Source organism: Bidens hawaiensis, unplaced genomic scaffold, assembly GCF_021521415.1.
Source record: "Bidens hawaiensis isolate Kalapana, Puna unplaced genomic scaffold, B.hawaiensis_p1.1 tig00008841_1, whole genome shotgun sequence".
Taxonomy (NCBI): domain Eukaryota; kingdom Viridiplantae; phylum Streptophyta; class Magnoliopsida; order Asterales; family Asteraceae; genus Bidens; species Bidens hawaiensis.
This window is the reverse complement of record NW_027491637.1, coordinates 548,983-564,369: the sequence shown is the minus strand read 5'-3', so window position 1 is coordinate 564,369 and position 15,387 is coordinate 548,983. Positions and strand designations below refer to the sequence as shown.

At 34.5% G+C, this 15,387-nt stretch overlaps 2 protein-coding genes across 2 annotated transcripts; one reads left to right on the top strand and one right to left on the bottom strand.

Annotated features, from left to right (window-relative positions):
* The first annotated feature begins 1,401 nt into the window (after positions 1–1,401).
* Positions 1,402–6,019, top strand: LOC143530101 (beta-galactosidase 17-like). The gene is made up of 18 exons (XM_077025729.1): positions 1,402–1,730; positions 2,312–2,507; positions 2,601–2,689; positions 2,794–2,874; positions 2,947–3,041; positions 3,137–3,207; positions 3,284–3,374; positions 3,457–3,574; positions 3,665–3,757; positions 4,085–4,133; positions 4,227–4,414; positions 4,494–4,565; positions 4,644–4,793; positions 4,873–4,923; positions 5,008–5,173; positions 5,240–5,376; positions 5,468–5,533; positions 5,685–6,019. Exons 1-18 carry the CDS (start codon positions 1,476–1,478, stop codon positions 5,793–5,795), a joined length of 2,079 nt encoding a protein of 692 aa, XP_076881844.1. The 5' UTR covers positions 1,402–1,475; the 3' UTR covers positions 5,796–6,019.
* A 4,542-nt stretch (positions 6,020–10,561) lies between these two features.
* Positions 10,562–11,345, bottom strand: LOC143530067 (NDR1/HIN1-like protein 6). Its single transcript, XM_077025693.1, has one exon. The coding sequence runs from the start codon at positions 11,343–11,345 to the stop codon at positions 10,602–10,604; it is 744 nt and encodes a 247-aa protein (XP_076881808.1). The 3' UTR covers positions 10,562–10,601.
* Positions 11,346–15,387: the final 4,042 nt, after the last annotated feature.

Sequence of the window (15,387 nt, the reverse complement as noted above, 5' to 3'; positions counted from 1 at the left end):
AACTGGTTTTAACCAATCTGGTTTGGTAGATCAGAAAGGGAACCGGTCTCAGAGCTGGTGGTTTGGGTTGTTTGGCAACCGGTATGGGAGAAACCGGCAGACCCAGCTCTGAGATAGCAAAAAAAAGTTTTAGGCTGAAGGCGAAATTTTTTTGGGCCTTAAATAAAAGTGAGTATTTTGTTGGTCTAAACAATTAAATTTTTATATAGGTTTACTTTGTTATAATTTGGGTTGTGTAAAAACTTTTGTATAAAAATTGGATTAAACATGTCTCAAATAAGCCTTGAACCCATAACCTTTTGGTTGAGAGTAATACCCCTTTGCCACCAGACCAAACTAGTGGTCATATAGTTATGTTTAAACATTAAATATACATATTGTTTTAAATAAAAATAAATATAATTTTTAAAAAGGAAAAAATTCGGGCCTCACGGGATGTCGGGTCTGTGGCCGTCGACCACCTCGCTACCCTTATGGGCCGGCCCTGGAAACCGGTTTTACTATCAAACCAGTTCGGTTCAGTTTACATAGAACCTGTCTCAAACCGGGTTTTTTACACCTCTATAGAAGGGGAAGCCCCCCCCCCCCCCCCCCCCCCCTTTAATTCCATTGATTGTCATGTATAATGGCTCTACTATCAAAATTTTGGGGTGTTTTATACAAAGCGTCGGGAGAGATTTTGAGGCCTAAATGGCTTTTTGCACCTCCATGGTTCTCCACTTTAGGTGGCTGAATTTAGACAAGTTAAGATAAAGTTGAGTTGTTTTTCAAATGAATGTGTTTGGAAGAATGTATATGTTATTTTTAATTTTTTATTATTTTGGTTATTTGATTTTCTTTTGTTTTGATATGAGGCTATTTTGTTTAAAACTTGTTTGGCACAGAACAAATTAGACTTGTTTTAAATCGGTTTTTTTATTTGAACCTGTTTTGACTTGTTATTTGACCCGTCCGTTTTCCAGGTTTGTCTTGCTGTTTTTGGGTCAATTTGACAATTTTTGAGATCTAGTTTTAGTTAATTGTATTTAGGCAAAGCTTGAAGACAACAACGTTAACATTAAAATGTTAATGCCAATGGGTAACTTTTCTATGAAATACAATTAACATGAAAATGTTAAAATGAGCAAGTAACTGGTAACTAAAACTAGATAACATCTATAAATAAATTTTAAAACAAATAAGACAATAAATTTCACATATAAAAAATAGTTAGTAATTTAAACTATGATAAAAATGGTATATCAGGTAGGTAGTTTAGCTAGGATGGAAAAACAAAAACTCTCCAAATTTGAACGTTTCCTAAAAAAACAATAAGTAAATAAAAATCAGATAGGTTGGTAGTTAAATTATTGAGACAAGAAAATGGAATGAGAATGTGACAGAAGTGAAATGAATATTTTGTATTTATAGTTTCCTGAAACGAGTCACTCAAGATAGTCTATTCGGAAAAGCTCAACGGCGTGAAGTCAACGGCAATGGCGAAACGACAAAGCTTGAAGACAACAACGTTAATCATCATCCTCTTCCTATGTTTCTTAGCTTTCTCCACTGTTTTCGCACCTCTACCTTCACCTCTTCCCAATTCCCTTAAACCCTATAAACATCATCATCGTCATCAACAGACAGCAAATGCTCGTAAATTTGAAATTGCCGATGATATGTTCTGGAAAGACGGAGAACCGTTCCGAATAATCGTCGGCGACTTGCATTATTTCCGTACTCTGCCTCAGGTACTATTTCTTCAGTGAATAATGAGGCTAAATTTGTTAAAATGTTAATAATAATATTACCTAATTGATCAACTTTTATTTTGTATAAATTGTCATTATTTCTTATATCAATTGCTTATAACATGCTATAATTTGTTACATATGATGCCAATTTTTACAACTAAACTAAACTAAACACACGTTTGATTCTCAACAGCCTTAGTAGAATTCACTAGGCGCTGGTCGGCCGGTGGGGTTCCGACTAAATTAATTGGATTGGAATTTTATATGCAACTTTTCGAAATTATATAGATATATATACAAAATTTTCATAAATGATTTTTCAAAATAAGTATATTTTTTTCAAATACTTCAAAGATTTTGACCGAAATTTGACCAATGTTGACCAAATTTTAATGATTTTCACCCAATCTTGTCAGAGTTTAACCGATTTTGACTTGTTTTGACCGATTATTGATTTTAGGGGGCGATTATATGAAATCGCATTGGTAACCCGCCGATTTCTGTTAAATGGTGGCTGATTCCAATAATTACGACACTGATTGTCAATCAGTCACATTATTCTTATTCTTTCGTAACAGTATTGGGAAGATAGGCTGTTAAGAGCAAAGGCGTTGGGTTTGAATGCGAGTCAAACGTATGTTCCATGGAATCTGCATGAACCAAAAGAGGGTCAGCTGGAGTTTGATGGTATTGCTGATATAATTTCGTTTCTTGAGCTATGTAACAAGTTAGATTTGTTGGTCATGTTACGGGCCGGGCCTTACATATGTGGAGGTTAGAACAGTTACTGAATCATACGAGTTATGACTCTTTCATAGTTAATGTTAAAATTTACATCTAAACCATGATAATCACTTCTTGTTGTAGAATGGGATTTTGGCGGTTTCCCTGCTTGGTTACTTACTAAAGAACCGGCCATCACGCTAAGATCATCTGACCCGAGATACCTTGCTTTGGTAAATCTTGTTAATTGATGATTAGCAAGTATTAATTTGAAATGGTTTAACTGTAATAATAATAATATAATACAAGTTTATGACTTTTAACTGAGGTCTGGCAGGTTGATAAATGGTGGGGAATACTACTTCCTAAAATTGCTCATCTTCTTTACCACAAAGGAGGACCTATAATTATGGTTCAGGTGAGTAACACTATCACTACATCCGATGTTTTAGTTCCAAAACATTTCAACACGTTTAGATTGTGGTTACAGATTGAGAACGAGTTTGGCTCATACGGAGATGACAAGGATTATTTGCATCATCTGGTCAACTTAACTCGCTCACATCTCGGGGATGATATAATTTTGTAAGTTTATTTAGTTTGGAAACACTTAAAATATTTTGTAGCATCAGAATTTTAGTGATTAGTTAGTATTTGCATGTTTTGAATATTGATAACAGGTATACCACAGATGGAGGCACTAGAGAAACTCTCACTAAAGGAAAAAAACGAGGAGATGCGGTATTTTCAGGTAACGAATCTAAATTCCATCGGGTATTAAAGAATTTACAGTTTATGCGTTTAATATTTCAAATTTCTAACTGTAGCTGTTGACTTTACAACTGGAGACGATCCTTGGCCGATATTTAAGATGCAAAAGACATTTAATGCACCGGGAAAATCACCACCACTTTCTGCGTAGGTATCTGATTATAATTTTTATGATATATCTTTGTAATCACTTCTTTTATGATGATCATAATATTAATTTGTATCTCAGAGAGTTTTACACCGGTTGGCTTACACATTGGGGAGAGAATATTGCTAAAACGGATGCGACTTCCACAGCATCTGCACTTGAAAATATTTTGTCAGGAAATGGATCTGCTGTGCTTTATGTATGCTATAAAACGAAATAAATATAATATAATATTAAGCATTATTTACAAGATTATATTTTTAATGATGTGGTGATCTCTCACGTATAGATGGCTCATGGCGGAACCAATTTTGGATTTTATAGTGGTGCAAATGCCGGCGAGGAATCTGATTATAAAGCTGATCTTACATCTTATGATTATGTGAGCAATCTCATTTTCAACAAGATTATTACTTTTTCATACATATAGTTAAATTGTTATTGAGATAAATTGTTTTTGTAATCATAGGTAACACAATAATTGTTTTTGTGTTTAGAGTTTATATTTTGCGCGTACGACTCCTAAATTGTTTTATCCAAAAGTTTAGATTTTATTAAAATAACAAAGTTTTTGTAATCATGTAAAGGATATAAAGAAATTATTGGACGAAAAATGATTTGGATCAAACCTAGAAAAAGTTATCCTTTTGGCCAATTTTTCCCCTAATAACTTAAATTTGTTCCCAAATGGGATTCTTTTTTCTTGTAGGATGCTCCTATTAGTGAGTCTGGTGATGTGGACGGGGAAAAATTCAAAGGTAATAATACAATAATATCCTTTACATTCTTCTAAGATCTCATAAGATCAATAATAATAATAATGATAAATTATGCTCTGAAAAAATTTCCAGCATTGAGGAAGGTTATAGCTAAATACAGTGCAACCTCTCTCCCTCCGGTTCCTTCAAATAATAAGAAGACGGGATATGGTCGTATTCAATTAGAAAAAACCGCATCATTATTTAATACACTGGATGTTGACTTGTCAACCAAAGCTATTGAATCTGAGAACCCAATTTCAATGGAGGCTGCTGGCCAGGTATCTGTGCTTATTCTTTTTTTATGTCATCACATCAATGTTTTTGAACTCATTGCATTTTGTTCTTTCTTATTTTCAGATGTTTGGATTTTTATTATACGTTTCTGAATACAAAACTAAGGTCAAAGCGAGCACTTTGTCTATACCAAAGGTAATGGTGTATAAGTATTAGATATATACTTTTTAATATATTATATTAGTATGTTACTCTTTCTATTTTTACTTTCAGGTGCATGATAGAGCGCAAGTGTATGTTACATGCCTTTCTGAAGATAAGAGAGAAAAACCTCAATACGTTGGCACAGTTAATAGATGGTCAAACAAGCAGGTTGACCTCCCTAATGCTGAATGTTCTTCCACTACTAGATTGTTGATTCTGGTAAGTTATTTAACCGTGAGTCGTCCAAACTTAATTGATTTTTATGTTGTTTCATATATTTTTTACGCCTTTTTTGTAGGTTGAAAACGCGGGTCGTATTAATTATGGGCCGTATTTGTCTGATAGCAAGGTAATATTTCTAACATAATCGGGATTACCGTTACTTTCTAGCATGTTGGTTTTTATGGTATATTATCTTGTTATATTTTTACAGGGCATATTATCTGCTGTTTACTTAGATGGGAAACCTCTGCTCAAGTGGAAAATGCTTCCAATTCCGCTCAACAATTTAAATGACGCCTCAGAAAACATTCTCTCTTTCAACAACGTTTCTAATTTTATTGGAATTTCTGCTCGTAAAACCCTGAAAAGCAGATCGGGTAAATTTTCCTTTATTATTAGTATTAAAACACTTGCAGGATAACATTTTCTATATTCATTTGCAGTGGTGAGTTTAGAAGAACCAGCTTTCTATACTGGTAATTTTGTTATTAACGAAGTGACGGATACATACTTGTCCTTTGATGGTTGGGGTAAAGGGGTAGCATTTGTAAATGGCTTTAATATCGGGAGATTCTGGCCGGTAAAGATAATTTTATTAACTCTGTTTCAGATACTATAATATTATAATCAAAAGAGCTAACAAATTATATTGTTTTTTTCTCTTTTTACAGTCTTTTGGACCCCAATGTAACCTCTATGTCCCCGCTCCAATTCTCCAACGTGGAAATAACGTCTTGGTATGAACCTCCCTCTACGTGACTCTTTCTGGTGTTAAGTCATGATCAAAAAACCAATATTAACACAACCCATTAATCAAATAGGTTAACACATGTCAACCGAACTGTTCTAATGGTAACTTTGTTGACCAATTGACCTTTTTATGTACAGGTGATACTTGAGTTAGAGAGCCCGGAACCTGAGTTGGTGGTGAACTCAGTTGACCAGTCAGACTTCACTTGCGGTTCAAAACGTTTGAACGTACAGACGGCTTTGACATAGTTTATCGCGGCCTCAAAACAGAAGTGTGTATTTGTCCTTATTTTGGTCTACATCTGCTGTATGCTTTATGCTTGTGTGTGTTAGCTTTTAATTAACAAGCAGGAACCTCAAAATCATATGCATACAGTAATTAATAGTATGGTCGTTATTGGAGGCCATGATTTGCATCTGTATGTCATGTAACATGTCCACATGTGTTGTCAGTTATGCTGGATTATAAAATTGTGGACTTTAATTATTTACTCTTTTTTGAATAATTTTAATTTATTAATTATTCCTATTTAATAAAGATTTTAAAAAGGTAAGAATGGTCCTTAAAAAATAGGGTCATTTAAAAAAAACAAAAAAAAAAAAAAAGGTTTTAGTTTATTCACATTTCTTATATATCTAGTAATAAAAAATGTTATATTATTTATGGAGGGAGTACATTAGTACAATAAAACTTATACTTGATGAGTTCTTGTGGCATGATTCTATTTTAGTAAAATCAGTACAGTGAGTATACTAATTACTAAGTGTCATATTTAAATGATTTAACTTGTTAAAATCCTTTTAATTAGATTATACAAAATTTTAAGTATCAACATGTCTAAATTGGATTTGTTTAGAAGGCATTGAACAAATACTTTATAATATAATAAATTAATAATTGATAGTGTGATAACTGATAAGTTTTTTTTTTAAGGCAAGCTTGGAATAAAAATCACACTCGGAAAAAAAAACCTAACCGGGCACAAAACAAAAATTACATGCTAAGTAACGAGTTTTTGAGTCACGCCACCCAGTTCAAATAAAACTTACAATCACGAGATGATAACCACATATACGAAATGAAACAATCGAATCAAACATAGTGTCTTTGATGTCATTGGGTTGGCCAAAAATAATCTAATTCCGAGCTCTCCAAATACTCCACCACGTCGTATAGTTTGATAAGTTAAATCAAACTAATTTGTAAGATTGTGTTACCTATTTGATTTTTTAAAAAGACTATTTTTTTTACTTTGTTAAGATAAGAATTTTTATAAAGAAAACATGGTTAGTCAAATAAAAAAAAAACATACTTTGATTAAAATATTGGTACCTTTTATATTGATTTTAACCTTAAAATACAATTATATTTAGTAGAACACCCGAAATCTCATATCAATCTTGGATATAAGAAATGTCGGAACTCGTAAAAAATATCAAACCATAAATACCGCAACCGCCTTATGAATACTTAACAGATAAATATTGTTAGTATAATATTTATATTTATATTTATATTTATATTTATATTTATATATCTACAAATTTTGAAGGTCGGTTGACATAACAACTTGTACATTGTGAATCACAATTTGTACTTTGATTTTACAGCTTTGTTGAATGCCGCGTGTCCTTACCTTTACACGTATTTCTTTACTTTATCAGTTGCCGATCTTTTTCTTTTTCCGTCAACCCGTCATTTTGTTCTTCACCTTTGTAATCCATCAGCTCCGATGACAGCCTTTCACGATGTTATAAGGTCATTCTAGATAGAGAAACAGAGCACGTGTTTGCCTGTTGTTGCCGATGGTTCCAGGCAGTGGTTTCATCGGCTTTGTCCGACGAATGACCATTGCTGGCCATCTATGGCGGCGGCAGCGGCAGCGGCGTATCTATTTTCTCTCTCTACTTGGGCGGCGTCGTGTCTAAATCAGAGAGTGTTTGCCGGTAGTTCCTCTACCGTTGCCGGGTTCAAATTAGGAACTGTGGCTGGCGGTGGAGTGGTGTCTCGAATTGAATCGGAAAGTTCTATTTCTCTCCTAAAGGTTCGTTTTAGTTATCTGCAAAGTGCAAAGTCCTATTTTGCTTTGGAACCATGGTGGTGGGATGGCCGCCGTCTGTAGTTTCGGAACCCTTGGTGTCGGTAGAGTGGTGGCGGACTGGCGGCAGTCGTCAGTTGTGGTTGCAGTTGTCTGTTGTCTATTCTTGCCGGGACAGCCGGGTATGCTAGCCGTACTGACTGAGTCCATTTGGATTATGAAGATTGGTGTGATTTGTTTATGCTAACTTTGCAACGTCGGATGCCAATGGATTGTAATTGGGCTAGAAAGCTTAGGTCGGTCGCACTTTTGATGCGCCAATGCATTCTTGAGCATGGCTATGATTAGGGGTGGCAATCTTGACCCATGGGTTGAATGGGTCGTATCAAAATGTATAATATGGGTCAGAGTGAGTCAAACTTAAAAAGGAAAATGATTGAAACATGTCAAAACAGGTTGACATTTCTCGGTTTTTTTTATGGAATGAGAAAAGCGGGAAAAATATTTTGGTATTTTTACTTTTTACGTTTTTTATTTATATATCAAGTTATAATTTTTTAATTATTTTTTTTGAATTTTTTGGTGAGGGTTTTGAAATCTCAACCCATTTTAAAACCCCTCACCAAAAAAATTCAAAAAAAATAAATAAAAAATTATAATTCAATATATAAATCAAAAACGTAAAAAGTAAAAATACCAAAAAGTTTTTCCCGTTTTTCTCGTTCAAAAAAAAAAACCGAGAAATGTCAACCCGTTTTGACCCGTTTCAATCATTTTCTTTTTTTATTTTGACCCATATTATACATTTTGATACAACTCATTCAACCCATGGGTCAAGATTGCCACCCCTAGCTTTGATATATCATATTGCCGGTTGTGCATCAATGCCTGGTTTGGATTCGGATTCGGATGCGGTTGGTTTATTGCTTGAATCTTCAATATAAGTATAGGCTATGATAACGCACTGCTATATGGCGTGGCAACAAACGTTGCAGCCATACCGGAGATCTGAGCCATGATTTCGATTTGTTTTAAAGTTTGCTTATATGTATAGACTATGATGCGTTACCATTTTTAAATGTTTACGGGTTTCTTTTGTTTTGTCAAAAACCGTAAACAACATTCAAATCTATCACCGACAACACGACAAAATTATTGTTGTTTTCTGCTCTAAAAATGTTGGGTTATCTAAGACCGAAATTAGGCATAAGCTGACTACCATAAATGGTAAATATGGTTTTCTCTGCTCTTAAAGACTCAGTTACTGTATGAGTATTGGAGTATTGTGTAAACTTTGGTTTGACTTTTGATTTAGTTAGCTATGAAAATTATTGCTAAGTTCTTTTTCAAGCTTTTATATTATCAATCAAAATCAACTGTTATTAAGGCAAAAACAAGAAAATCTTTTAACTTGAAATCTTAAAAACATGTAGTCATTGGTAAGAGAGTCGGGTAATTCCATTAATAATAGAGTCAAGTCATTTGAAGAAGTAAACTCTGTTGGAGAAGACAAACAAAGCCAAGAGATGCCAAATATATGCGGCCATGAACCTAGAAATGTAGTAGATAATTGTCAAAATAATGTCTTTGACAACCCTTACAATGGTAACAAAATTACTGTTGCCTTGTAAAACTTTATTTGATTAACACATCCGATTTTGTTTTTTTGTTTGGACGCCCTTATATGACAACCCTGCCCCGCAACGCGGGGGTAAAAATAACTAGTTTGTTATATAAAAGGTCGACACTTATGTTTTTCAGGAAAGAAAAAGGAAGAAAAAAGAATATTATTATATTAAACCAAAATACATATTTTGGAATTTGGTTGATGTAGGCATTGAATGTGATGTTTCGTTGGTTTGCAGCAAGCATGATCAACGCCACTAGACCCAACTATTGCTGAACCGTACGACGACGTTTATCCCACCGACAATCTACCATTTAATACCCTCACGATCACAAAGTAATTTAGGAGTTAAATATGATATTAGAAAAAGATGGTGTACTTGATTTATTAGATTAATCTAATAGAAAGATAAAATAAATAATATTTACGATGTCTTGTTATAAAAAGTCATAAATGCTCTATAATATTATAAAGTTGAAAATATATATATACAGACGTTGTCGAGTCACAATGGAATGAGATGGTTAATTTGCCAACTAACACTCTTTTGACATATTCATTAATCTATACATAATTAACTTATAAAATTATATCATTCAATAATAAGTTAATAACAATTAACTTGTTAAGCCATTGGCCGAGTTAGGCATGTTTTGTAACATACTAAGATAGGTTTGTTTTTAAGTTGACGAAATTTGTAGGATATATTTTGAATGATATACGTTAACCATTGTTTGAAATGTCTAGGATAGGTTTAGTTAATACGTATTTTTCGGTTTATATTTACTTCATTTTTATTATTTTAGGTTTTTCTTTAGTAATTTACGTATATAGTCATTTTAATTTGTCATAAAGTCGTATTATATGACATTTTTAACGTAAGTTAGTATTAGTAACTAAACTTGTTACAAAACGAACATCACAATCACATGACAAGCATTTGCAGTCAATCAACATGGGCTATTTTTGTAAATTGTATTGAAGTGTTAATAATATAAAAATTCAAATCGAGCTCTTGTCATGGTCGAGCTTATGTCTTATCAAATGTGTGTGACGCATTCGAGGATACTGCCGTTATGACTGGCCCGACCCGACCTCCAAACTATATTAAGGCTTACACGCATCGGTTCTAACATGTTAAACCAACAAAAGTGATTTAAGATATAAAAAAAACCCGCACAGATAAAAGTATGATCACATTCTTTTTAACCTTAGTTTTAATAGTTGATTTACACATGAAAAAATAAATGCTTAAACTTATGACAAAAATCAATTTCCGATCACAGATTAATCGAAACATATTCAATTCAATTAAAAAAAAACACAATATATTTTTTCTTTTTAATAAAAAAACACACCTTCTTTGTTGGATCCAAACCCGTAATCATCTCACACCGTCCATTTCCAGATCTTAATCCTCAGATCCACCTTACACTCCGCATCCGCCGTACTCACCGTCGCCGCCGTCTTCCTCGCCGGCGCCGCCGCCTTAAGTCCGTCACACGTAACCCTAATCGGCACCTTCTTACTCTTAAACACTCCGACCTTCGCTTTCACCTTCGTATCAAGCTGTATCTTCAACGGCACACTCTTCTTACTCTTCAGATCTGATTTCAACTCACTGTTGTCATCCACCCTCTGTCCAGTCACCGAAACCACCGTCCGCAGCACCGTCGTGTTCTTCTTCGCCGTCGTGAACGCCGGAACCGTCCCGTCGCCGACGTCCACGCCGTTGGAATCGAACGAAACGGTGACCGGATCGTAATAGAACGAGATCTTCTTGTTAGGGTTTCGAGCGGTGATAGTGAAATTGAATTTGGTACTGAGCTTGTTGGAAGCGGTTAAGCTAAATTGTGACACGTGGAGTGACGATACGGAGAATGTAGGGCGGTGAGGACGGTAGAGTACGTAGAATACGCCGCCGGCTGCGGCGGCGATGAGTAGTAGGATAATGATGGTGAAGGTGATCCAGAGACAGCATGAGCAGCAGATGGAACGGCTGCGGCGGGGTTGAGGACGGTAGACTGGACGGGAGTGGTTGTAGAGCTGGGCTTTGGTGGCGGGAAAGGTGGGGTTAGGGGTGGGTGCGGCGGTGGCGGTGGGTTTGGCGGCAGGGTAGATTTTTTCTGCCATTGTTGTGATGTGGTGGGTGAGTGGATTGATGGGTTTGTATGTGTGTGTGTATTTAATGGGAAAGTGTTAGATGAGATATCTTTGTAATGTAAAAATGGGAAGGAATTGTTGGTGGTGGTGGCGCCGGAGAGATGGGAACGTTGGAACCAGAAAGGAAAGGAAAAGGGTGCAAGGATGTTATCGGAGTTGGAGGGAATACATCAAATTCTTTCCTTTATTCCTTTTTCAATTATTCCATTATTATTATTATTATTATTATTATTATTATTGTATATAGTAAGTTTATATATTAGAGAATCCAGAACAATAAACTTTTAGAAACCGTTACATTGTCGTCATATCAGTATCTAAATTTTTCTTAAAAATTATATATTTTTTTTCATAACATCTCTCTACAAACCTATTGAAAAATTGTTAAAGTTATATACATATAATGTGTGTGTATGTGAGATAGAGAGAGAGAGAGTGAATGTGCTATCTAAGGTTTGTTTCAAGTCTATAACAGGAAACTTTTCTTTCAAACACTTCTCTCCACGATGGGGGACTTTGCTAGTCTCTGGGTTTCATCTGCCACGTAGATTAAGACCCGGAAAGATGAAACTTGTTGTGGACGCTCTTACTTATTACTTATTAAACCATGAATGAGCTGGCAAACCACATATAACAAACCACAAAATAAATTTAAGGAAAAAGTAAGGAAATGAAAGAAGAAAAACTCATCTCACATTGGTGGAGGAAGGAAAAGAAGAGTCTTCCACCATGGTATAAATAGGGGTGTAAGTCCTTGTCCCATATCGCTAGATTATAAAACTAGTGGGTTCTTTATAAGAAAGAAAATTCATATGTTAATGTTCTTATAAGACAAATCACACCCAGTGGTACTAACGGAGGGTGCGAAGCACCCGAACTCGCACGGGCGAAGTGCGATGGGCGCAATGTGGCGCTTTGATGGCGCACTTTGCACTTCGCGAAAATTTAGATTTTTAATAATCATTCCATCGCGATACGCGACGGGTTTAGATTAGCCTCATCGCGTAGCGCGATGACGTGTAAGTTATCCAGAAACATTGCGGCGTAGCGATACACAATGATCTATCAAAGCAACACCATCGTATCGCGACGTGGAAGCTACGCAGACGAGACACGTTGCATGCCACGTAGCATGCCTAGGGCTGACTAGGCAAAGCTACAAGATTCTTCGCGATACGCGACGCCTTTTGTTTATGGCCATCGCGTATCGCGATGAGGTAAAAAATCAGCTATAAATAGGTTGAGAATGGGACATTCAATCTCGCACCAAAAACTTGTTTCTCTCTGAATTCTCACACACACATATATATATAGGGTTGGTATCATTTAAAAACTCCAAAAAAGTTAAGAACTGTTAGGAACTCTAAACAATCAAACACTTTTTTTCATTTTTTTTATATACTAACATTATTTAAGAGTAGTTTTATCATATTTTATATAAAAAATTTTGATTGCATATATAAATCACAAGTTTACATATGTGTAAAATTTATGTATTAACAAATTTATATAGGTGTAAAATAAAACATATATATGTATAAAAACTAATTTTCAAAACTGTAATTATAAACATAGATATACAAAATGATGAAACTACACTCAAATAACATTAACATACAAAATTTTTTATAAAAAACGTTAGTTTTCAATGGTTCCTTCAAGTTCTTAAATAACTTAAGGGTTCTGTAATGATACTCATCCTATATATATATATATATATATATATATATATATATATATATAAATTAAGAGCATAATAGCCGAGTGTCGTAACGATATCCTATCCGATCGAAAGAAACTAATATACACGAATCCAAAAGCTCTGCCTAATAAGGTAAGACATTGTGTCATCATGTAAAGTTTCTACTCTCGTGATTATCGTTATGATTATTGGTTTTATACTAATATAGATATACTACATTGTGTATATCTTAGGTGCTTAATACAAATAGGTGTTCTTTAATTGTAAACTTGCAAGGTAAGACATTCGAGTTTTTGTACCACTCACATTTGCGTGAGACAACTGTTTTTTCCGACACTGTCATGATGATTTCAAAACCTATAAAACTCATGGCAGATGATCTAAATGTTTTCAAATCTATTTTTAAAGTATTTTAAATACATTATAGTGATTAAGTGTTTGTAGACTTACGGGATGGTTACTGTAACATCCGGCCCCTCGCACCACCAATATTGTCCGCTCTGCCCACGAAGAGCTCACGGATTTGTTTTTGGTTACCCAAAACGCGTTGGTGATTGAAGAGGCATGACATTTACTTATGAACCAAGGATCTCTCTTGTCCACGGACGATGTGGGATAGCCTAAGAGTGGGACGATGTTGTGTATGTCAAGGGTGTTACAGTTACTACTAGTATTGTGGGGTTTTGTATACAAGGCTTGCTACTGGGCTATTACACGTTACTTATTGGACAAGTGTTAGCCAATAAGTAATATGACCACAGTCATAGATACGGTCGAGTGACAAGTACCTTTCGGTAATTTGTAAGTAGACATGTGTAAAAACATCTTAATGCTGTAAATGTAAAATGTGTCATTTACAAATGAATGTACTCACCAGTATATCTTGCTGATTAAATATTTTAAACATGTTTCAGGTGACTTGTTAGAGACAAAGGAATGATGCATGCGGGCTTCCAGCTTAAATAAGTGGCTTGTCACCAGAATAAAGAAACATATTTTGTAAATTAAGGTTTAACCCTATAAAACTTATGTTTGTATCTAAAGGGATTAAATTCCCGGTTTATCATAATAAAATCATGGTGTTTTTATAACTCTGATCATTTTTCCTAACTACAGTTCTGATGAAATATTCCGCAGCAAAATAATTTAATAAACACTGATACCACCGCTCAATGTTCACGACTTCCCTCCCAGGGTATAGGGGTCGGGGGCTGTGACACCACATTCTCTAGCGGCTCGACCCTTTCTCCTTAGTTTTTTCTTATAATTTTTCTTTTATTGAAATCGAAATATCAGTTTACCTGACAACAAATGCGAATGAATATGAATGTATTTGCATAATAAACAATCTTATGAGTCCGCGCGCGTAAAAACATTTATGAATTTTAATGATATGTATCACAAGGTGATCAAAGTTGCCCACCATAATACTTGAGACTGTTGCTTCACATGAATATTTGGGCGGCTTAATGAAGGTGACATCCAACAGTTACAAGAGGCACATTCAACGTATTTTTTAGAATGTTGTCAATCATTGATTGTATGCATTAGGCATGGGAAAATGTGATGTTGCATGGAAAAAGCAATACATACAAGGTGATCAAAGTCGTCACGCCATAATACTTTAGGCAACTGTTCCACATGACCTTTGTATGTAGCATGCCTATTTTAGACAAACAATGGCATCAATGTCATAAATCCATCACAAATATTTAACGAAATACACAACAAAGGATACCATTTAATATATTGAATATATTTTAAATATGTCACACTTGTACAAAGTTCTTGTATCCACGAGACCCCAAGAAACAATTAAAAAACATTATGAATCTGCAAGAAAGGATGTTAAGCGGGAGTTTGGTATCCTCCAAGCTCGATGACACATCATACAAGGTCCAACAAAGAAGTGGAACATCAAAATAATATCAGAAATCACATATACATGCATTATATTAAACAACATGATCGTGGGACATGAAGGGTACATTGTAGCTGATTGGTCGGATGGTGAGGATGATGAAATATAAACAGTTAGCCATGGAGCGACATTAGATTTCGAATAACAGTTACAACGATTCTGAGTTTTACGTAGCAAAGCACTTCGAGATGATTTACTCGAAAATTTGTGATTTAATAATGAGTTTAGTTTTTAATTTTATGTAAAACTTTCAATTTAAATTGTTTAGATTTTTAATTAACTTTTTTGTTTTTCTATATTGATTTGATTTACATTCTAATATTTATTAATATAAATTATAAAAAATAAATTATTATAAGTAGTAGATTTTTGTAAAAGTAGGCGATGCT

Coding starts and splice junctions, on each gene's coding strand:
- LOC143530101 (XM_077025729.1), top strand. CDS start 1,476: ATGGCGAAACGACAAAGCTTGAAGACAACAACGTTAATCATCATCCTC. Junction 2,690..2,793: donor ACCCGAGATACCTTGCTTTG/GTAAATCTTGTT, acceptor GAGGTCTGGCAG/GTTGATAAATGGTGGGGAAT. Junction 3,375..3,456: donor AAATCACCACCACTTTCTGC/GTAGGTATCTGA, acceptor TTTGTATCTCAG/AGAGTTTTACACCGGTTGGC.
- LOC143530067 (XM_077025693.1), bottom strand. CDS start 11,345: ATGGCAGAAAAAATCTACCCTGCCGCCAAACCCACCGCCACCGCCGCA.